At 39.4% G+C, this 20301-nt stretch overlaps 1 protein-coding gene across 2 annotated transcripts in view; it reads right to left on the bottom strand.

Moving 5' to 3' along the window:
• Window positions 1-1755: 1755 nt before the first annotated feature.
• Window positions 1756-20301, bottom strand: part of LOC137128167 (neurexophilin-4) — a 41674-nt gene continuing 23128 nt past the window's right edge. Inside the window, exons 1-2 of one of the 2 annotated variants that reach the window (XM_067505964.1) lie at window positions 5376-5449; window positions 1756-4315 (exon numbers count right to left, since the gene is read on the bottom strand). In XM_067505964.1, coding sequence (XP_067362065.1) covers window positions 3497-4258 — 762 coding nt within the window. In that variant the 5' untranslated portion in view covers window positions 4259-4315; window positions 5376-5449 and the 3' untranslated portion in view covers window positions 1756-3496. Of the gene's footprint in view, window positions 4316-5375; window positions 5450-20301 lie in introns of those variants that run through there. The other variant, XM_067505963.1, reaches the window with a different exon arrangement.

Raw genomic sequence — 20301 nt, 5'->3', positions numbered from 1 at the left:
TGATTAGGAATTTTTGATGCACAGCAGAGAGATTAATGCTTTGAATCTCAGTCCCTGCTGCTTCCACTTTGGAGATTGAATTCTTTTACTTAATGCTGCATGCGCATGTCTTGTCTTGTCAGTCTCTGTTACAAATGCATCGTGCATGGTGCCATCTGTTCATTGAATGATAAGAAAGGCATCACAATCATCCTGCAATCATGGAAAAGTGAATTTTAAACAATCTGCAAAATTTAAGGGGCTGACCAGGAACTTCAATATATCAGGTTGGATTCTATCGTAGGGCCTTCGTTGCATACTGTTTTACCTTTGCCCCCTTATTTCCAAACATTTTTCTAATGTGGCCTGATGCCTAAACATGTTAAAAACAAAAAATGAAAAGGACACACATTTGCATAGAAAATTTAGAACATAAATTTAGAATATAAAATAGAGTTGGGTAAGTATAAAGGTTTTTGACAACATTGTATTTCTATTCTACACCGATCAGGCATAACATTATGACCACCCATGCAATTTAAAGCAATCTAATACAATGGCTCTGCCATGAATTCTACTTTTACAAGGTTGTAAGTTTTAGGTTTGAAACTGTCAGAAAGGTGATAGTTTTACTATGTGTTTATTATTGAGGTCATAGTAGATAGTGTGGTTGTACTGGAGTCCAGTAAAGGCAGAGGTGGTCCTAATGTTTTGGCAACTTCATTCATTTTAAATAGTGTTTTAAACCACTCCACTAACCAGTTTGACATCAATAAGAACGTTTAACATGGACCAGTGTGGTGTAAAAACAATCAAATTATAATGAAGAGTCAATATTCAAAAACTAACTTCATCAGCATGAACAAGGGTGTTTGTTTCAGTCTGACAAAGCCTGTTATTACACAGATTGTAAAAGACAAGATGGTGATTGAAAACTGGAAACCATTTAGGACATTTATGCAACAACAATATCAATGGCTGTTTTATATAAACTCTCTTTGTTTAACTAAAACACTAATAGCAACGAGTTGCAGTTTCACCATAATAAATTAAATAATGTGTGAGTTTTGTAATTCAAAGTGCAGCGTTAAATTCTCTAAAAGAGAAATTCTTTGACTGTGATCTGGTTGGCATATAGTCTCAATGATTAGATTGACGGGACCGTTTTACTGTTTTATAGTTATTGGTGAATGGAGCATGTCATGCAGTCCTCTGATCTTTCCATTGATGTAGCTGCTGGATACAGAGGTTTCCCTTGGTGCTCTCTCTCTTTCTTCATCTATTTCCATCAGCAACACGAGTTCCCCCGAATAGTGACTTTAGATATGAACTTTATGATCAGTCAGGCTCTCCCTTTGATGTTAATGCCACAGGCTCTTAAGTGGTCAGAAACAAGCAGACCTACTTTCAGTTTGGTTTTACAATTTATTCTAGTCAATTAATTTATTTCAGCTGATGAAAGTATTTTAAAACTAGTCAGTTATGGTGCAGTCAGCGTGAGACTAGGCTGATGGATGCTCCCTTACAGCCTGATGCTGGTCAACCACTGATAGTCGGGGTGGCGTGTCCCATCCTAACACAGCTTTTACGGAAAAGTGATCAGGATGGTCATTCAGAGAATAATGTGACATATTCAGTTGCTATCAGATTAATTAAAGGTTGCAGGTCTGGAAGGGGCTTGAGAAAACCATGACCCAAATGAACCAAATCTTCACAGACATTTAACATTGTGATATTGTTTTGTAGTTTATTAGATGCTTTATTAATATTTTTATTAAATATAATCCTGGGAAACATACTAGGACTAACAAATACTTGTGTACATGGAGTTATTCAGGTTCCCACACGCACATGTGCACTCACACACAAACATCCAACCACATGTGTCTCACATACAGTAAAGGAGAACATAAGGATCTGTCTGAAACAATGTGTCTGGTGATTCTTCACCCAACCACTGTAGACCCTCTACATTACAAAGATCAGAACTCAAGAGAATCTGAGTTACAGCGACTCCATCACTCTCAAGGTCCTGACTGTCCACAGCAACTTGTGTAAAATACATGGACTTCCATCTTAGTCATTAATCAAGAGCATCATATTGTATCAAGCCAGGGTGAGATGAAGATTCATTTAGCATCGAGTGTGTGTTTTCTAATGAAAATCTGAGCACCATTACTGTCAGATCAAATGTGTGGAGAGCAAAGAGACACCGTCTGTGAACAAGGAAGAAAGAGAGACAGTCTGATGCAGTCCGACGGGGGGATGGGTGTCTGAGGTGTGTTTGTTAAGTTTAATCAAGTAGGAGTTCATTCTTGCTTTCACTTTTACCCTCTGATATGGATGCATGAATATTTTTTAGCTACGATGACGCTATGTTAATTGTCCCATACGCTCAGATTTTTATCACCAAGGAAACAACAATAAAGCAAATGTTGTTAGGTAGCAGAGATTAAAACAGGGGCAGCACTAATACAGCAGTCAATAAAATGAGAGAAAGCCACCTGGATGTTTAGGAGCAAGGGAAAAATGATTGCTTAGGTGTACAATACTTCCTTTGTTTGATCAAACAAACACAAATCTGTCAGTCATATTACTTCCAATACACGTGTTATTTTTCTTTTCATTTTCAGGGTATATGTAATTAAAAATCATATCAAATACTTCCTGCGGATTCTATTACTGTACAAGCCAACTTCCTCAATAGGAGTCAAAAATTATCATCTTTTTAAGAATGTTTCACGCTTCATTTTCATGTTAAAATGCAATCCATAACCAACTTTGCTTCAATATGTTTTACGAAATTAAAATTACATATCTTTACAGAAAGCTAGGGCAAGAATTGCCAATCAGAGGGAAATGTAACTTAATTCACAGTTTGTGCAGAGTTAGATAACATGAATATGCTGCCCTGCCATTTTTGCTCTGAACGAACACACTCACCCAGTAAAAGACAGACAGTTTAAGGGGTTTTAATGTGCATTTTCATACAATATATTGTATCCAGCATAGCATTTCTCATACATATAACTCTCTTATATCCAGGGTTTGAAATGTAGAGCTGAAAGAATGATTAACAGTCAGTCTACCATAACATTATGTCTGCCATATAGTGTTGGCACAGCACAGCTGCCACGGAGGCTCACTTTGCACTCGGAGGGCATAATACTGATTCCAGCTGTTTCAACCAATTCTCCAACTGCAAGAAAAGTAATAACACTGAGAAACAAATATCTAAAAACAATAGGTGCGCTGAGGTTGAGTACATTATTTACAGAAACAAAATCAAATAAAACCAGAAGTTAACAAATACAAAGTTGGAAAATAAGTCAGAGAAATCAGCCATATCCTAACCATACTTGATCTTAAATCCACTATTCACAGCAGTTTGGAGGCAAAAAAAAAATGTCCCCTGCATCTTCATCACAATCAATATGACAATCATTTCCATCTTTTTCATTATTATCATCATTATTAACATTGTCTCTTTATTCTCTTCAAAGTTCAGTCTCACTAATTATCCAAGGTAAGGGTGCTCACTTTGGAAGTTGTAGTCCGGGCACACTTTTTGAACCAGCTTATAATCAATGCTTAAGAAAGAGATGAAGATGCAGATCACTTTGAAGGGTTTGGCACAGAGCCAGGCAGCATGGGACTGGGTGTGCTCTGTAAAGCAGGTCTGAGACGGATCGTACAGGCAGGGTTTGGGCTTCTTGGATCTGTTGGTTTTCTCATACTCCACCCGACAGTTAAAGGTCTTTGTCTCTTTGGGATCAATGGTGGATTGCTGGGTCTCCTGGATCTGGACATCCTGCTGAGTGTGGGGGTAGAGCTGCTGCTGCTGGAGGACCTCAAACTCCACTACTTTGGTTGGTGGAACTATGCTGACAGACACATTCCCCAGGCTGGATGAGTTGTGGCGGAAATAAACAGTGAATGTCCCATTGATGTGGTCCACGATCTTCCCTGTCACCAGCAAGCTGAACTTCGCAGTCTTGACGTTGAAGTAGAAGTCTCCCCAGCCAAAGATCTTCTTGGTCTTCATGGCTGTCTTTAGTGAGGGCTTACGTTTAGAGCGGTAACCTGTCTGGTCGAGGAGCAGGGACTGGTTCCGGGCTGAGTCATATGGGTTAAAGTAACTGTAGGTGGGTGGCTTGGATTTCATGGGCGTCTGGTCGATGGAAGTGGAGAAGATGCGGGTTTGATATGGAGGCTTAACAACTCCTCCTGTCATTCCTCCAACGGTGCCTCCACTCATGCCATATGGAATAGTCTTCATCACTGAACCCACTGGGCCCAGGTCTGAGAAGTCCACTGGCTTCTCCAACCCTTGGACCTGGAGCAGACATAAACAGAAGGAAGCAGAAGAAGAAGACCTTACTGACAACATGCCAAAGGCTGTTAGACTTATACTTTATGGAGCCTTTCCTTAAGACTCTAAAGGACTATGGCCATCATTCATATTATCAAATGCCTACAATTGACACAAGGTCAGAGTGGATGGGTGACACAGGCATAGTCACTTACAGCACAGTCCTGAGAGTCAGCAGTTGTTTGTTTAAACATCATTATCTATTGTTTATAGTATATTGTATTGTATTCATGACAGAGGTCCCTTAACATTAACAACATAATAATTTTATCCCAGTCTTTTGGGTGTAAGCAATGGCAGTGATGTTCTATTTTGTTAGGTAATTTGGAGGATGCATTGTGCTGCAGAGTTACACATAATTCAAAATCATATAGAATTTTGTCAGGGGTCAAAAATGTAAGCAAACCCTGTACCCTATACCCTGTACTATTTTACAGGGAAACTTTGTACATTGAGTTAACTTGCACTGTGTGTTTTAATCAGACTTTGTGTACAAAGAAAAATGCAGATGACTGCAGCATTGTAAAATGCTGCTTTAGTAATAGTAAAACAAGCCTACTATAGAATAAAAGGGATAAACTGACATCAGTCATCTGGTAAATAGATGCCAGGAATCAGCCTCAGCCTTCAAAAGCCAGATTGTTGACTATTTAAGAGAAAACAATTTGACATTCAAAACTGTATTAATCCATACAGTGTCTGTTCTGCATTTGGCACAGTGCAGCATGAGTGGACCAAGATTATAGTGCCCTGCTCAATGGCACATGGAACAGAAAAAGGGGGCACTGTACTGTAGACCTGCCACATCACAAAGAGAGTTGAACCTGCAACCAGTTTGTGTCTAGCCTCAATCTCAAGATCACAGAGGGACAATTAACTAGAAACTCCAATCCAATCATGCTAGAATATGGACAAAATACAATATACAAAACAATATCAGTTATGTCTCATTTCATTTTACACACATTATGATTATCCTAAACGCTGTGCACTGTAGGTCGCTCCGTTTCAGAGATCGTCTTACCTCACACAATTTTTATTTCCATGAGCATCCAAGTTGTTAGATGTTGCTATGTTTCATCTCCTGAATTCAAGAAAACAAAACCATCTATTTTTGTTAACACACTTTAATTTTGTTGTCAGTGTTGCTCCAGAGAGCAAAACAACTCTGCATGTAAGGTAATGGATGTGAGCCTTTGTTTGTTCAGACAGCTTTCTTCCTTTAATCCACAGCCTAGGTGGTTATTCACAGGGCTGATTGACTGGAAATCTTCCTCTGCTCCCTTTCATGTCTCATCAATCACATCACTGCCATGCTCCCATCCATATGCATATATGTACACACACATACACACTAAAACACAGACTTCAAGCTCAAATCTGTCACGAAGCGACAGGGAGAAGTATTACAACTATTCAGCGGGGTTACATGTGCTTCCCCTAAGGATGCATTTGGATGGAGTATAAAACTATTCTCCTAGTGGATAAATAATACAAAATAAATGAATAAATAAATGAAGACAACATTTTATAACAACAACAGCATCAGATTTTGCCAGTACACGACCAAAGACTGTTTTTGTCTTCCTGTATTCGTATCCAGGGCACTGGAACCGACAGATTTGTGTCAAAGTGTTTCTCATCTTTCATCAGTCCCTGAATCTAATGACACCCCTGTGCTGCTATTTGTAGATGCAACAGTGCAGCACTCAATACAACTTCAAATGTATTCAGTCATTCAATTAGTGTATCTATTTTGTTGGCCATTCATTAACATTTCTAATGATTTCTAAGGAGATTGATTGAGCAGAAAATAATGGAAAATATATTGACCCCTGGAGGAATGAATTAGGCTACAATTTAGACACTGAACCCTTTGGTGCCATCACAATGGGCCTCTGCAGTGGTCTTTTAGTTTGTGAGCCGGTTATTCAAGCTGACTTTGCCGCTGGCAGTTAGGAATGAGCTGCAGTTGACGGTAGAAAAACATCAGAATATACAGCAACAAACACTGTGTATGGTGCATGCAAGATGGGGACTTCCTGTGAATGCGCTGTCAGCAGTGCTGTCAGCTAACTCCATGTGTTGCCATCTGTCAGGCTAACACTCTGCTGGTGCAGTCCTAATCATTTCTCTCGCTGATGGCACAGAAGCTCGAACTAGCACCATCATCATAAACCTTAACCATCTTCAGAAGCAACATCACCCCATGAACCTCAACATAACTTTTGGGGTCAAGTGTATGAAGCTCAAAAAAATGATTTTTTTGCTGGGGTCCCGGGGTCAGCACAAGTCTTTCTGAGGGCAAAAAGCAACTGTACACAGTCAGCAACTTTAAGAAATATCAATTGAGTGGAAGAAGATGGGTGTGGAGAGAGGGGCTTCTCCTTTTGTAACTGGAAAGTAATAAAATGCCAAAAGAAACCAATAAATAGATGGGCTTCCTATTAGCATAAATATGAAATTTTTTGTGCTTGACAGTAAATCCATTTAAAAGGTGAAGATTTGTTAAACGAAATATCTGATATTTTCTCTTGACATGAAATCCATAACCTATAGACTTTTTGCAAAACAGCGGATGTTTGCGATAAGGTCATATCAGGCGGCCGCAACCGGCGAGAGACAAGCACTTTAAAAAACTACAACTTCATGCTTTTTTCATCCTGAGCCTCTATTCAGTTACAATGAGTGTGAAGTGTTTCAGAGCAATAGCCTGAGGGATGTTGCTGGGGTGATGAAGAGGTGATGAAGTACACACACACACACACACACACACACAGTTGACACAGTACATTCACACACTAAAAAAACTAGAGATGCTTGTAAGTTACAGTAGAAAAGAAAACAATATGTTTTATAACCTGCTTACGATACAGTAATATAGAGTTTCAAATAATCAGGCCATATTTTGACACATATTTTGGGGTAACTGTGGTAGCTATGTTGCATTTAATCAGAAATCAGAAATCACTTTGAAAGAAATTTTTGCCCAGTAAGCAATAACAGAATCCCCAAAGGTAAAGAGAGAGATTTGTTTCAGAAGTACATTTTGTTATTAAAAGCTAAAAATGATCTGTAAATTAGGTGCCTTCCTGAAAGTCTGAGAGTCTTTTGTATTGTAGACTAGTATGTTGCTTGTACTTCATCCCATGTAATTTGGAGAAAGTAATGAGACAAAACATGCATCTGAAACCCTCCATATTTATATACTCTCTCCAATTTGTCTGAGTGTCTGAATTCTGTGTCTGAATATATTGCACTCAAAAATTTCACAATTAAGTAAAAAAAAAAAGCCTGTTGTATGTGCAGTATACTCTTGCAGTGTCTTTGATGTTGTCACTGATGAAGAAAAACAATGGAAAGGTTGGAAAGCTAAGTTTACTGCTCACTATCGAAAAATCATTCAGTGCCTACTACATAGAGAGAAAGTGAAAAAAAGGGGGTGATTTTAGTCACAGCCAAATCAACAGGCTGCTAGCAGCTCTTGGGGCTGTAGTATACACTGTGAATTGCAATAGCTGTCATCGTTTCCAAATGTTTGTTAACTTTACTTGGGTAACAACAATGTACTTCTACATATGTACTACTTCCTAGTAGTTTTTATCAAGTTACAGGTAAATGCAGGAGAAGAAACCAATCCTTATTTCCAAGTGAAACTAACTTAAAACAATCACGTAACAATAAACAAAACAATGACGTTATATGAAAAGTGGGAGGCAGCAGTGCACTAAACTGTGCCTCCCTAGTTGTCTGTAAAAATAATAATTGATCATACATGGTACAGTTATAAAATACAGATATGATAATTATTGTACATCTAACAAGATTGTTTGAGTTGCTCTTATAAACATATGGTTTTAATTTGGAGCAGACTCACTGCTGCATTTTGCCAACTTCTGATTGGCCCATTCACTGATTCTCTGCCTAAACATGACCAGACCTTGTTTCAAGACAAACCAATTTGTTTCTTCATATGCACTAACGTACATATTAAGGACTCATGGTAAAAATGGGGCAAATGGTTTCCTGACTTTTAACTAAGTAAACTCAACATGTTCAGACTTGCAGTGTTGGGACAGAATTAATAATGTCCTACTAATACTTTACAGATGGTTACCATCATCCATGATCCACCATCTTAGTTAGCATAGGTAACATGCCGACGTGCTCTTTCGTAGGGTACGAAAGGGTGGGCCAGGTGAGCACCTTGCATGGCAGTGTGTGAGTGTGTATGATTGGGTGAATTAGAAGCAACATTGTAAAGCGCTATATGTGCATCCCCTTACATCAAATTCCCTGGTGTAAATCTAAATGTAAGGAGATAATATTAGTTCCCTCTTGTGGTGATTTGACGCTTCCAGCCTATAAAGCTCCAGAAATGGTGAAGCATTAAGTATGGCAACATGACATTAGTGTTTCCTCAATTTAACAATGAGTTTCCTGTTTGGTAGGACAAAGCAGAAGATGGATTAAGTATTGTGGTGAACTTATACATATGTATGATACAGGCAACTCAATAACAGCACAATCATAGAAAGAACAATCAGATTACAGAGCTTAGGAGATAGAGGGAGATAGTGAAGAAAATTTTATTAGTGCAGAAGTGAGATGAGGAGAGGAGAGAATAAGGAGATCTTGTACATTTTCTAAGAATGGGGAACATTAATCATCTTTAACTTCATTTCGAGGTTCATATGTGCAAAGAGCATCTTTAGATTCTTCTTAGACGAGAAGCCTATAACCCACCTGGAAGTACATGCAAGAATGAAATGTAGAGATTGTTCCACTGAGGAGATTGTGAGCACGGCTCAGACAGAGAAACTTGACAGATATAAATGACAAGACGTGCACGAGGTAGAAAAGGGTTTAGAAAGAGCGAGAGTGAAAGATTGTGGTGCGAGGAGCTTCACACTTACTTATTAAAGAAGAGAAGGTTGGAGGAGCTGTAGAATTGACTGCTGAAACCTGATATATCACATGCCACCACAATTAAGATCTCTTCTCATCATTAAGGAAGCTTTGGATCAATTGTAGCACCCTTGCTCTCTCTTTTTTCCACTGTCTTTCTGTCTATCGGGTATCTGATCTTCTGTCTGCAGTTCGTTCACTCTTACATTCGACTTACCTTCCACACCTCCTTGATAGTGAGAGTATTCAGTCCTCAGCCCTCATCTCCCTCTCCTGCCTCCTGGCCTCCCACCCTTCCCCCGAGGACTGATGAGAAGATGAGAGCTGCTTGTCTCTGAACTCTCTCCCAGGCTTGTTTCTTTGTTTAATTGGAGTTTTATTGGTGACAATCAATTAATTTCTATCTCTGCTCCAGGCTGCATTGATCTGCTGCCACAGAGAAGAGTCAAATGTACAGTTCCACTCCCACCACACCACAAACCACAGACTCTTATGTCAGCTACTTTTTTTTATTTTACTTCCTGCTTGTTGTGATTATCCAAGACTAACAGAAGCAGTAAAGTATGCATTCAAAGCATGCTCATTCAGGACAGGATGTCGAAAACTGAATGTACATCAGGCATTACTTTGAAGTCACTGTTTACCCTAAATACTCCTTCACCATTTCTGAAAGAGGTAAATGCCACGAAACTGCTCAGTGTCAGTGTAAAGCTAATCATCTTAAGCTAAAAGCTTACAGTATCTTGTTGCAGTGCTGAACTTCAAAGATGAAATTTGTGAAAATCTTAGCCACAACATATGTTCTAAGATGTGTTGAAAATCTGAAAATCTGAGCTTCATGAGTGACATACAACAAGAGAGGGAGTAAAAGGGTCTGAGTCTAATTCAGAGGAATCATCCTAGATGATTTAGTTTCGCTAAATTCAATGGCCAGTGCGTATTAGTGCATTTTATCCAGTCAAAAGTTATGTGGACTCATCATCCACTACGGCTAGTATTGCTTGTCCCAAACACAAATTAGTCAACCCTTTGCTTTTCACCGGCATACATCCTATATCAGTCCAGCTCAATATTATTGTGAAGGGGTTTGGTGGGGGAGCCTTAATGCTTAGTACAGAGCCGCTTTCTGATGACAGATGACCTACACTTTGTAGTGTCCCTAAGTGCACCTCAGCTGCAGACCTGCACCTTTTGACAAAAGCAGATGCTACATTAGTGTTTCTTTATGTAAATCCTATGCACATAGGGAAATAAACTAGTTACAGTCCAGTTGCGACAAGGATAGAGGAAATGTCCACTCCACTACTTTCCTGAGTTTAAGATAGAGATAAATCTTCAATCGGCTGTTTGTTTCACTTGCTGATTATCTGTCACACAGACCCTGGCACAAGCTCCACAAAAACAATATCAAAGTCAACAAGAACAACAAAGTACAGTATCTGTATCTCCTCGATCCAGTTCTCATCTTGTTTACAGTGTCGTTTGTCGTTGGTCTCTAGTACGGAAGTAAAAGGCAACAGGCTTCACAAAATCTTGGCTACTATTGAGAGTAAGATGGAGAACAACGGGTAGCTTGTAGTGTATGTGATGGAACTGGATCTGAGGGTGGAATTCTCACTTTGTCGGTTGATTTATATTTGTGCCTTCATTTGGTCTTGAGCTTTTGGTAATGGCTGAAAGGATAAAGTAACTATGGTGTAACCAGCTGAAATCTCAATGTCAAAGATCCAGTAGACAACATGTAGACCAAAAGCAGACACAACACGTAGTGCAGGTAAATTAAAAGAGGTTTTTCCTTGGAGATATTCAAAGGACCATTAGAAAAATAGACAGCAGTAAACTGGCACCAGGTAACAGGTACAGGTAGCAAACAGACAAGAATACTAAAGGAAATAAAAAAGTCAATCTGGCCAAGGATTAACAGCAAGCTTATTAAGGCTCTCTGCCATACATTACTGGGCATGCAAAATTGTTCTGATTCTGACTAAATACAGAGTACTTATCTGCAATTAGTGACCATTTCGTACTAAATTGCAAAGACAGTATGCATATGAAATGGAAGACGTAGCTGAGCCTTCTCAAGAAATGTAAGAGTGTGTCTGAGACTATGTCTGAATACCTGAGGATAATGGGAGAGGAGAAGGAGATGATGCTGCAGTCACCAGGACATGTCAAAGCTCACCCTTACAGTGGGGGTGAACACCTCACACATCCATAAGGAATTGGAGTTTGAGGCTATTTTGCCATTGACAGCTGTAACATCATAAACACATCCCTGTAGCCCACCAGGGCAGACCCACAGGTCTCATCTCAGGGAATTTACAAATCCCACCTGCCTTATAAGCATGGCAGTATTCCTGTGCAAATGTTATAGGACCTGGGTGAAAGGAAGAATGTCTCGGTGACTTTGTTTGGCCTGCTGCCAACATGACCTGCAGCCGAATGAGCAATAAAAATGAATGGGTGGCTTTGGTCAAAAGGCACATTCAGTTTGATCGAAGTTGAACCTACATCGGTCTGAATAAAGAACATGTAATTGAAACTGTATGTGCTTGTTAGTGCTACGGTATAATAACAGTGTAGACTGTAGCCGGGTGGTTTGCAACAATGGCTCATACTGTACATGTTCAGATTTTGACTCCACTCTGTTTTGACAATGATCATGTAATAAAAAAGAAACTTTTCTTCCCTCAGTACCCTGAAAAAAAAAAACAGAAGCACTAAAAATGACATTTAATTACAAAAAGCAAAATAAAGCCAGAAGGAGAAAAAGATAAAGTAGGGGAAAAATGGAGAGAGCAAAAGAGAGAGGGGGAATAGGAGAAAAAGAAAAGGCAGTAAAAGCGATTTCGCAGTCCAGTGGTGATGCTGGATTATCATGAAAATGAAAGCTACTGAGTCAGGGAGTATCAGGGAGCAAGGAAATGGAGGCGAGACAGATAACACAGTAAGAAGGAGAAGGAGAAAACGAATAAGAGAAAGAGTGTAGAGAAAGGAGAGGGGTCTGTAAGACAATATGAGGCGAAGGTGCAAAGAAAGAGAGAAAAGGTAAAAAGACAATATATATACGACACACAGTGAGATTATGAGTGCAATAAGACAAAAATGAGAATCACTTCACCCCACAGAGAATAATCATAGGTTTCTTGAGAAGTAATATCTGTAATATTGTTTCAAAAAGACCAGCTCAGCTCTGAAATAATTTTGGTTAAAGAAAAGATGGGAGATGTTTTCCAATGTATCAGGCAAAACTTAAGAAGTATTCTGGTTGATCGTAAAGTACCACTTAAAACAACTGATTTTTGCATATTCCAATATATTTTAGAGTATACAGCAAATTAAATTACATAAAAATGTTTTTTATGTAATTTATTATTATTTTCTCAATCAGAATCAATTGAAAACAGAGAAAAAGAAAAAAGAAAGAACAAAAATAAAACTGAAAGAAAGAAGCAAGGCTCGCTGCCATCTGATGTCTACATAAGAGGATTTATGAAGGTATTGTGTACTGGCTTAAGTGTAATACGTCGACAATATTGCAAAGTATTGCAGGTGACACTAACATTGTACTGAGAGGGAAATGTAATAATCGTCAGCTGGGACATGTAACACGCTGAGTGAGAAAATTTAAATGTGCAGCACTGCAAAGTTCATTTTCAGGGCAATTTCTGTTTTTGTTGCAATTCTTTGGCACATTAAGTTCCATCTATCCATAATCTTTAAACACTTATCATGTTGATCATCATGGGAGTTAATCCCAGATGTCATAGGGTGAAAAGCAGGTACAGCTTGGACAGGTCGCCAGTCCATCTCAGGGCCAACAGAGAGAGAGACAGACAGACAGACAACAATTCACACCTATGTGCGATTTATGGTCAATATTAACCTAAAAGTGAGTATTTTTGGACTGTTGGGGGAAACCGGGTACTCAGAGAAAACCCACACAAGCAAAAGGAGAACATCTCAATCTCTAAAAAGAAAGGCTGCAGCTGGCAGGCATTCAAATCGGAGACCTTCTTGCTTTGAGTTTACAGGACTAGCCACTCCCACTTATTGTGCTGCCCAGCACAATAAATCTGTTTTGGTTGTGATGTTTTTCTGAATATTTCTATATGTTTGTTTGAGGACTATTGGTGTGCTTACCCAAACGCCATTTAGCATAACGTCTGCAACAGAGATCCAAAGAAGCAGTTACAAATTGGGGAAAAATATTTACTGCTATATTAAAAAGTTAAATAGCTGCCATTACGTTCAGCAGTAGGCCCATGAATTCAGAAACAGACTGACATAATCTCATTTTTCCTTTGACCAATGTTATGAAGATCTGTGTAGTTTCATCGAAACTGTGCGAAACTAGTTTGGACTAAGGTGCAATCTTCACTATTGCACATAGGGATGGTGTAGATTGTAAAATGTAAAGGGGACAGGCCACAAGAAAAATCTGAGCAGATACAATTATGTATGTATTTTTACTTTTTTATAAAAAACAGTACATGACTAATGTCACAAGACAAATATCTTGTAAACACCATCTTTTGTAAATCAAGGTTGGATTATGAGATTATGTAAGACATTAACAAGAGGACAGCACAATTACCCACTGAGTATGAAGCACTGCCAAATGAGCATCTAATACTAACACATTAAGCATCACTGCCAGCACTGTCTGTGTGTGTGTGTGTGTGTGTGTGTGTGTGTGTGTGTGTGTGTGTGTGTGTGTGTGTTTATGTCTGTGTGAGTGTGTGTGTGTGTGTGTGTGTGTGTGTGTGTGTGTGTGTGTGTGTGCGGGTGAGCTTTTGTTGATGTACAATAAATAATGAATGCCACAGTGACAGCGTTTTCACATCAATCAATCAGACAATGAATCTTAAGGGTAACGACCTAAGCAAAAATTTAGGATGCAATTATAAAGGATGTGATATGCTCACAAAGACATTTACCTAAGTGTATTCACATATACTTACATTTAAATTAAAGCTTGCCCAGGAAGCTAAAAGCTTATCCAAAGACCTGTCCTATAAACCCAAGAGACCTTAATGAATGTGTGCATTAATAAGCATTAAAGATCATTTATAATCAGTTTGAGGAAACATGATAAAAGCAAAACAGCTGCTGAGAGTTGGATTTATTTACTGCTCTATTTTTGGTAAACATTAAAGCCTGTGGAAATGTTTTTAATCTTACAAAATATCAAATCTCATTGGATGTGTTGTGTTTATTAAAGGTATTTGACCTGTAATGAGAAAATCCTTGGAGTGGCCTGACTGGGGGAAAATCAGGCAAAGAAATCTGATGCAAGCCAGTACAAATCAGTAACAGAAGCACTGCATAAAAAATCAGGTGCTAATCTAGAAATGTTCCAATAGGTAAAACGATCAGCTGAGAGACTGATTGAACCTGTTGCTTAAGCCACTGTTACACCTTGTAAATAGCACAAACAAAAACATGAACGGGAACATAAGGACTTTATATAAAAAGGTGATCTGCTGTAATTACTTGCCAACACAATGATATATTTAAGCATTACAACTTATCAGATAAAGGCAAAAAATGCAGAAAGTCTTTCTTGGCCTTTGACTAATATAGACAACATGTAAAAGTGGAAACAATCTGTGACCTTTAAAACTAATGGTTGGCTGCTGGTACATAGCGTTTTACACTAATGTGTAACAATTTCTAATAACTTCAATGGTTACTAGAGTTCAATATCAACATAATATCTGTATAAAAGTAGGCAATAACTACAACACTACAATACAATAAAAGCAAAAACAGTTTTGAATAAAGAAACTTAAAAAAGGAAGTGAAGTAGTAGATTCTTCTTAATTGCCGTCTTTCAGCTGGAATGAAGCGCATCACATCCATGTCCTAACCCCATAATCTGATTCTAAGAACAACATAAAAACATAACAGTAAAAACACTTGCTTCCTATGTCCTGCAGTGATCTTCTGTAACATCTCTCTCTGCCGTCTGCCCAAAGGTAGACAACACAGAAAGTTAATACAAACTGCAGTTTGCTTTATCTATAAAGTCATTAGATCTGCTCTCAGGAGCCTGACTTCAGTGGCCATAGATCAACTGTGTGCAGCGGTCCTCCCTTGTTCTTTCTATCTCACTGATCACATTGGATAAGCATGCCGACGAGTTTTTTCCCTGGCTGGGTGGGTGGGCAGACTTCCCACATGTCTCCAGTGATGCCACGGCAGCACCTGATCAATCACCCAAGGCAACTCTTTGGGGACCCATCTGAGATGGAGGGAGGGACGAAGGAGCTAGGAGGCATCGATGGAGTGAGGGTGTCTCGTTTGCATACAGGATGGCAGGCAATGCATCAAAAGATGACAGCTCTCCCATTCTTCCCTAAATAAGAGAAGTGAGACTCTTGCTGGCTGTGCCTTAACTTTAATCATTCATCTAAATAACTACTGGAGGGGGCCGTGGCGCCAGGCAGGCTGCCATGGGCGTGGGGAATATGAGAACTGACGCCGCGCTCCTGGATTTCTCATTTGTAAACGTGTAAACATATATTTGACTCAGATTGCACAAGCACAAAAGCACTTGTCCTCATCACCCCCCAAACCCCACCTCTTCTCTTGCTCGCTCTCTCTCATAGATTTATGTATTGAAAGAGTTTGAAATTTGATGTTAGACTAAGCAAGGAATGTTTGGAGGAGGTACAGGGTACTCAGCATGAGTGACTTGTTGAGCAGCTAAGTGACAGTGATTGATGCCCTCTGTGTTTCACAACTTATCAAGCGTATATATATATATATATATATATATATATATATATATATATATATATATATACACACACTCAGATAAACAGCTAAAACATCTGAGGTAAATAAAAAATTAAATGAACACAAGGGACTGGCAAAGGAGAAGAAGAAGAGGAAAACAACAAACTATCTGCATAACGAAATGGAGAGGAGGAGGGAGAAGAGAGGCACAGATTCCCAGCGGGTGAAACTGAGCATGGGAGACGTCAGCTGGGGAGAAATACAGGGACACACGGGGCCTGTGACAACTCCGACAAGTCACCCAGGCGGCAAAATAAAGCTCGGCTTCCTCAGATTTGTTTCCAGTGCTCATCAGTAGGAGATCTGGATGACGGATGGACTGGCACTGGGCGCAATGCGAGCGTGTCAAAGTTACTCACCACAATAAAGACCTGCTCTTTTTTCTTTCATTCATTTCCGCTTTTTCAGCCACCTGTGGTCGCACTGGCGACAACCCATTTCTTGTCATTTAAATTTGCGTTCGTTGGTGTCCTTCTCTTGTGTTTTTGCCTAACATGCTGTCCCCATATGAACAGTACATATGCACACTATATACGTGTGATTTATTACTCAAGCTTTAAAGAATTTTTCTGTTCTCTTTCTTGTTAATGGATTCTCCTTCCATTCTTTCCATAAAAATTAAAGAATAATATATTTCTGATGTTTCCATTCTTGATTTCTCTTTCATCCATCATCCTTCTTTCAACTCCTATTTCCTCAAACTTCCATTCATCCATGACCAACATTTTGTGATCCATTTTTTCATCTTCATTTATTTCATCCTTCCATTTATCCATTACTATATAACTAAAAATATGACTAGGTCCTGAAAATTTATTCTCCCCATTTCTCAATCTTTCCTATATTCTTCTCTCGTTTTTTTGTTCCCTATACAACAACTTCTTCCATTTTTTTAATCCCTGTAAAACTGGACGGATGTTTTCTGTTTCCCTACAAATCTTAATTTGTTCACTCCTTTATATTACTCTATCTTCCATCCCTCCTTCAACTATTCCTTACATGATATTTTTCCCTTTCTTCTGGTGCTTTCTTACTTTTGTCCATTCTCTATCGTTCATTCTTCTCCCATCCCTTCTTACATCATTTCCTCATTCGTTCCCATGCTGCCTTTGTGTATTTCCGACTTTTTTCACCCATCTACCCATTCATCCATATCCAGAATTTTGACTAACATCTTGTGCTTCTGTCCTTTTTCTTTTCTCACTTTCGCACATCCCTAATTATATTCTTGTATTCTTACCTTCCTTTTTAATTCCTTATCTCCTTATCTTTCCATTATTTCCTCCTCCCTTGTGTTCTTTCATTTCCTCACCATTCACCATCATCCATCCCTCCACGTGCCCATTTGACACGAAAAAGATGACCCTTCTCCGCCTCTTTTCATGCCGTTATGTTCCTAATGTTTCTAAATTCCTTCTTTTTTCGCATCCACACATCCACAGAACCATGACTAGCTCCTAATACTTCCTTCCTTAAATTCCTCCACCTCTAATCCTTAATTCCTTTTCTCTATTCTTCCCACTTTCCTTTCATTCAGCTGCCAGAACACCAGCCTCACAGTTTCTCTCCCTTTGGGCATTTGGGATGTTATAGGATGATTAGACAAAGATGAAAAGACCAAGTGTTTGCATGTCTGGTCCTCCCCTGCTGTGAAGGCTGCTCTCTGTGCATTTGTGGCCTAACCTGAGCAGGGCTGAGCGAGGGCAAAGCTCAAACTGCAAAGGGGTTATGTGGCTCTCCGGCTTGGGGCAAACTGTCTTCACCGTAGCTGATAGCAGAGTTAATTGGAGAGAAAACAGTGGGAGGTGCCAATGAATAAAACCCCTCAGAGATGCTGGCAGCAGGGCACAGCGACATTCCCCTGTTCACTTCAAGGTTATGCACATACACAAAACACACACCTGCTACTAAGGCTGAAGAGACAAGGTTGCTGTGGTATTATCTGCATAGAAAGCAGAAGATTTGCTGCAGTGTAAGTCTTTTTTTGTAATTAAAATAAGCATTGAAATTAAGTGGAAATTGCATGTGATAGAGATGAAGAAAACTCATGTACATTTAAAAACTCAATGTATAGGAACTTTTCTTCTCTGTTGCCTTTTGGATGCCTTTGCCTGTGTATAAATCACCCAGTTTCAAGGACGCAGCATTAGGACCCCTAACTGGGATCTTTCACATCCACCATCTGGATGTAAAAAGCCAGAGTGCTGACCAGCGTCTCTGCTCTCATTCTGTTCCTCAGGACGAACTGCAAGATAGGGGGAGGGCGTATACTGTAGCTAGACCCCTAATCAACCCAGCGACGATGTTTAGTGTGTACTGGACTTTAAAGAAAATCCACTCTGGAGACACACTGGAGATAAAGGAAAAAGTAATGTTATTTTGTGAAGAAATGAGGCAAAGAAAGGCCAGAACAGACAAAAAGAAAAAGACAGAAGCTGTCAGTGTCTCTGCTCATCCAGAACTGTCCGAAGCATTAATTTACACGCTCCCTCCCTCCCTCGTTCAGATTTGCTCGCACTCCTCCAGAAACCGTGGTCTTCCATCATTCAACTTGGTTTCACACCCCAAGACCCAATATCAAAGTAGATATGAACAGAAATGAGAAACACTGGAATGTCTTTCCAAAGACAATTGTGTCCACTGCGGTTATTTGTGTCATGCCATCCAACACTGTAAGTATGCTCATATCTTTTAGGGCTGCATGTCTGCCTGTTTGCTTGCCTGCTGTCTTTCCATCAGGTATCAGGCTTTCTGAGGACAACAGCATTCGTCTTTTTCGCCCTCCCTACCAGAAAGGACACTTGCTTTGTTTCAGACCAGGTCATCTCACCTGCAGGGCGCTGCCCAGCAGCTGATCACTTGGTCACTGTCAGCACACACACACACACACCCACTCACCCATCCACCTACAAACACACACACACACACACACAGACATCATCCTTGACCGCTGATGCCCTGATGCATCTGTGCACCCTATGGAAAAATGCAGACATACAAATCCATAGGTGTGCAATGAACCCGGTGGGAAGTTCTACTGCTCAAAAGCTTGCTCTTCTGTCAACAAGAAGATTTTGCCTGATATGCTTCTAATGTGTATGTCCTAAAATTCACTATGGAGGAAGCTATGAGGGAGGGGGCTTCTTTTTTATCCATAGAAAAAATGCAACACAAGAATAAACACTGTAGTCTTCATGACTGGAAGGATCTGTTGGAGAGCAGTTGTATAATGCTGCATTAGTTTTACCTATGTCTAGTAATATAGTATGTATTAAAACTTACTGAATGTAGTAACTCTAGTATTGCTAATACTTATTCCCAAAGAATAAAAAAACATCTTCCAATAATGACTTCTTTCTCATTTATTTTAGGAGAAACACATCAGACAAAATTAGAACTAAAATGAGGCTCAAAGGAAAATCACAACTTTTACTCAGAGCTGTGAAAGTGCACAAATTTTCTCTTAAAGCTTATTTTTGACAACAAATCATTCAAATGTTTAATGGTGTTTATTTTATTTAAATTTGTTAACTCACCGGGTAAATAACTATGGTAAATATCATGTCATGTTGTAACACACTGGATTAATCCTTTTATTAATTTGATTGATGGAGCTAAATCAGTCATGCTCTTCATCCCCACATTGGGCAGCCTTAGTTTTGTGTAACGCCTGCAAACAGAAAATCTTTTATCAAACATTTTTCTCATTCACAGTGAAAGTGTGGCAAAAGATTTGTATAAAAGGAAATGTGGCACTGCTATGATAGCTACATTTGTATTACTGACCTGCTCTCATTCACACTGCTTGTGTTGATTCAACAGCGATAAAAGGCTCTGGACAGACCAAGACTTGTGACTAATAGTCCAGCAGGATCCGTGGTTCAATTACCGTGTGGGGCAGTTCTCCTATGTCCCTGGGCCAGACGCCTTACTGGAATAGCTTCAGTAAACACACACACACACACACACATGCACACACAGAAGCACATGCCGGAGCCCACGCACAAACACACAGCGTCTTTACAAATGTGATGTCGCTGACCAAAGGATATCAACACTGATACATTTCTCTCCCTCGTTTTTTCCCTTAAAGATATGTTCAGAAGAAACATATTGGAAGATTGGATATTGGCACTATCTAAATGAATGTTTTCAGGCCCCTAGGGAGGCAAGGCTCACTGCACCGTCTGGGCCTTTTAAAAATCAGGGGACAGCTGATGAAAAGCTCTGCTGAAGCA

This window comes from Channa argus, chromosome 5, assembly GCF_033026475.1.
Source record: "Channa argus isolate prfri chromosome 5, Channa argus male v1.0, whole genome shotgun sequence".
NCBI classification, from domain to species: domain Eukaryota; kingdom Metazoa; phylum Chordata; class Actinopteri; order Anabantiformes; family Channidae; genus Channa; species Channa argus.
This window is presented reverse-complemented; position numbering and strand designations above follow the sequence as displayed.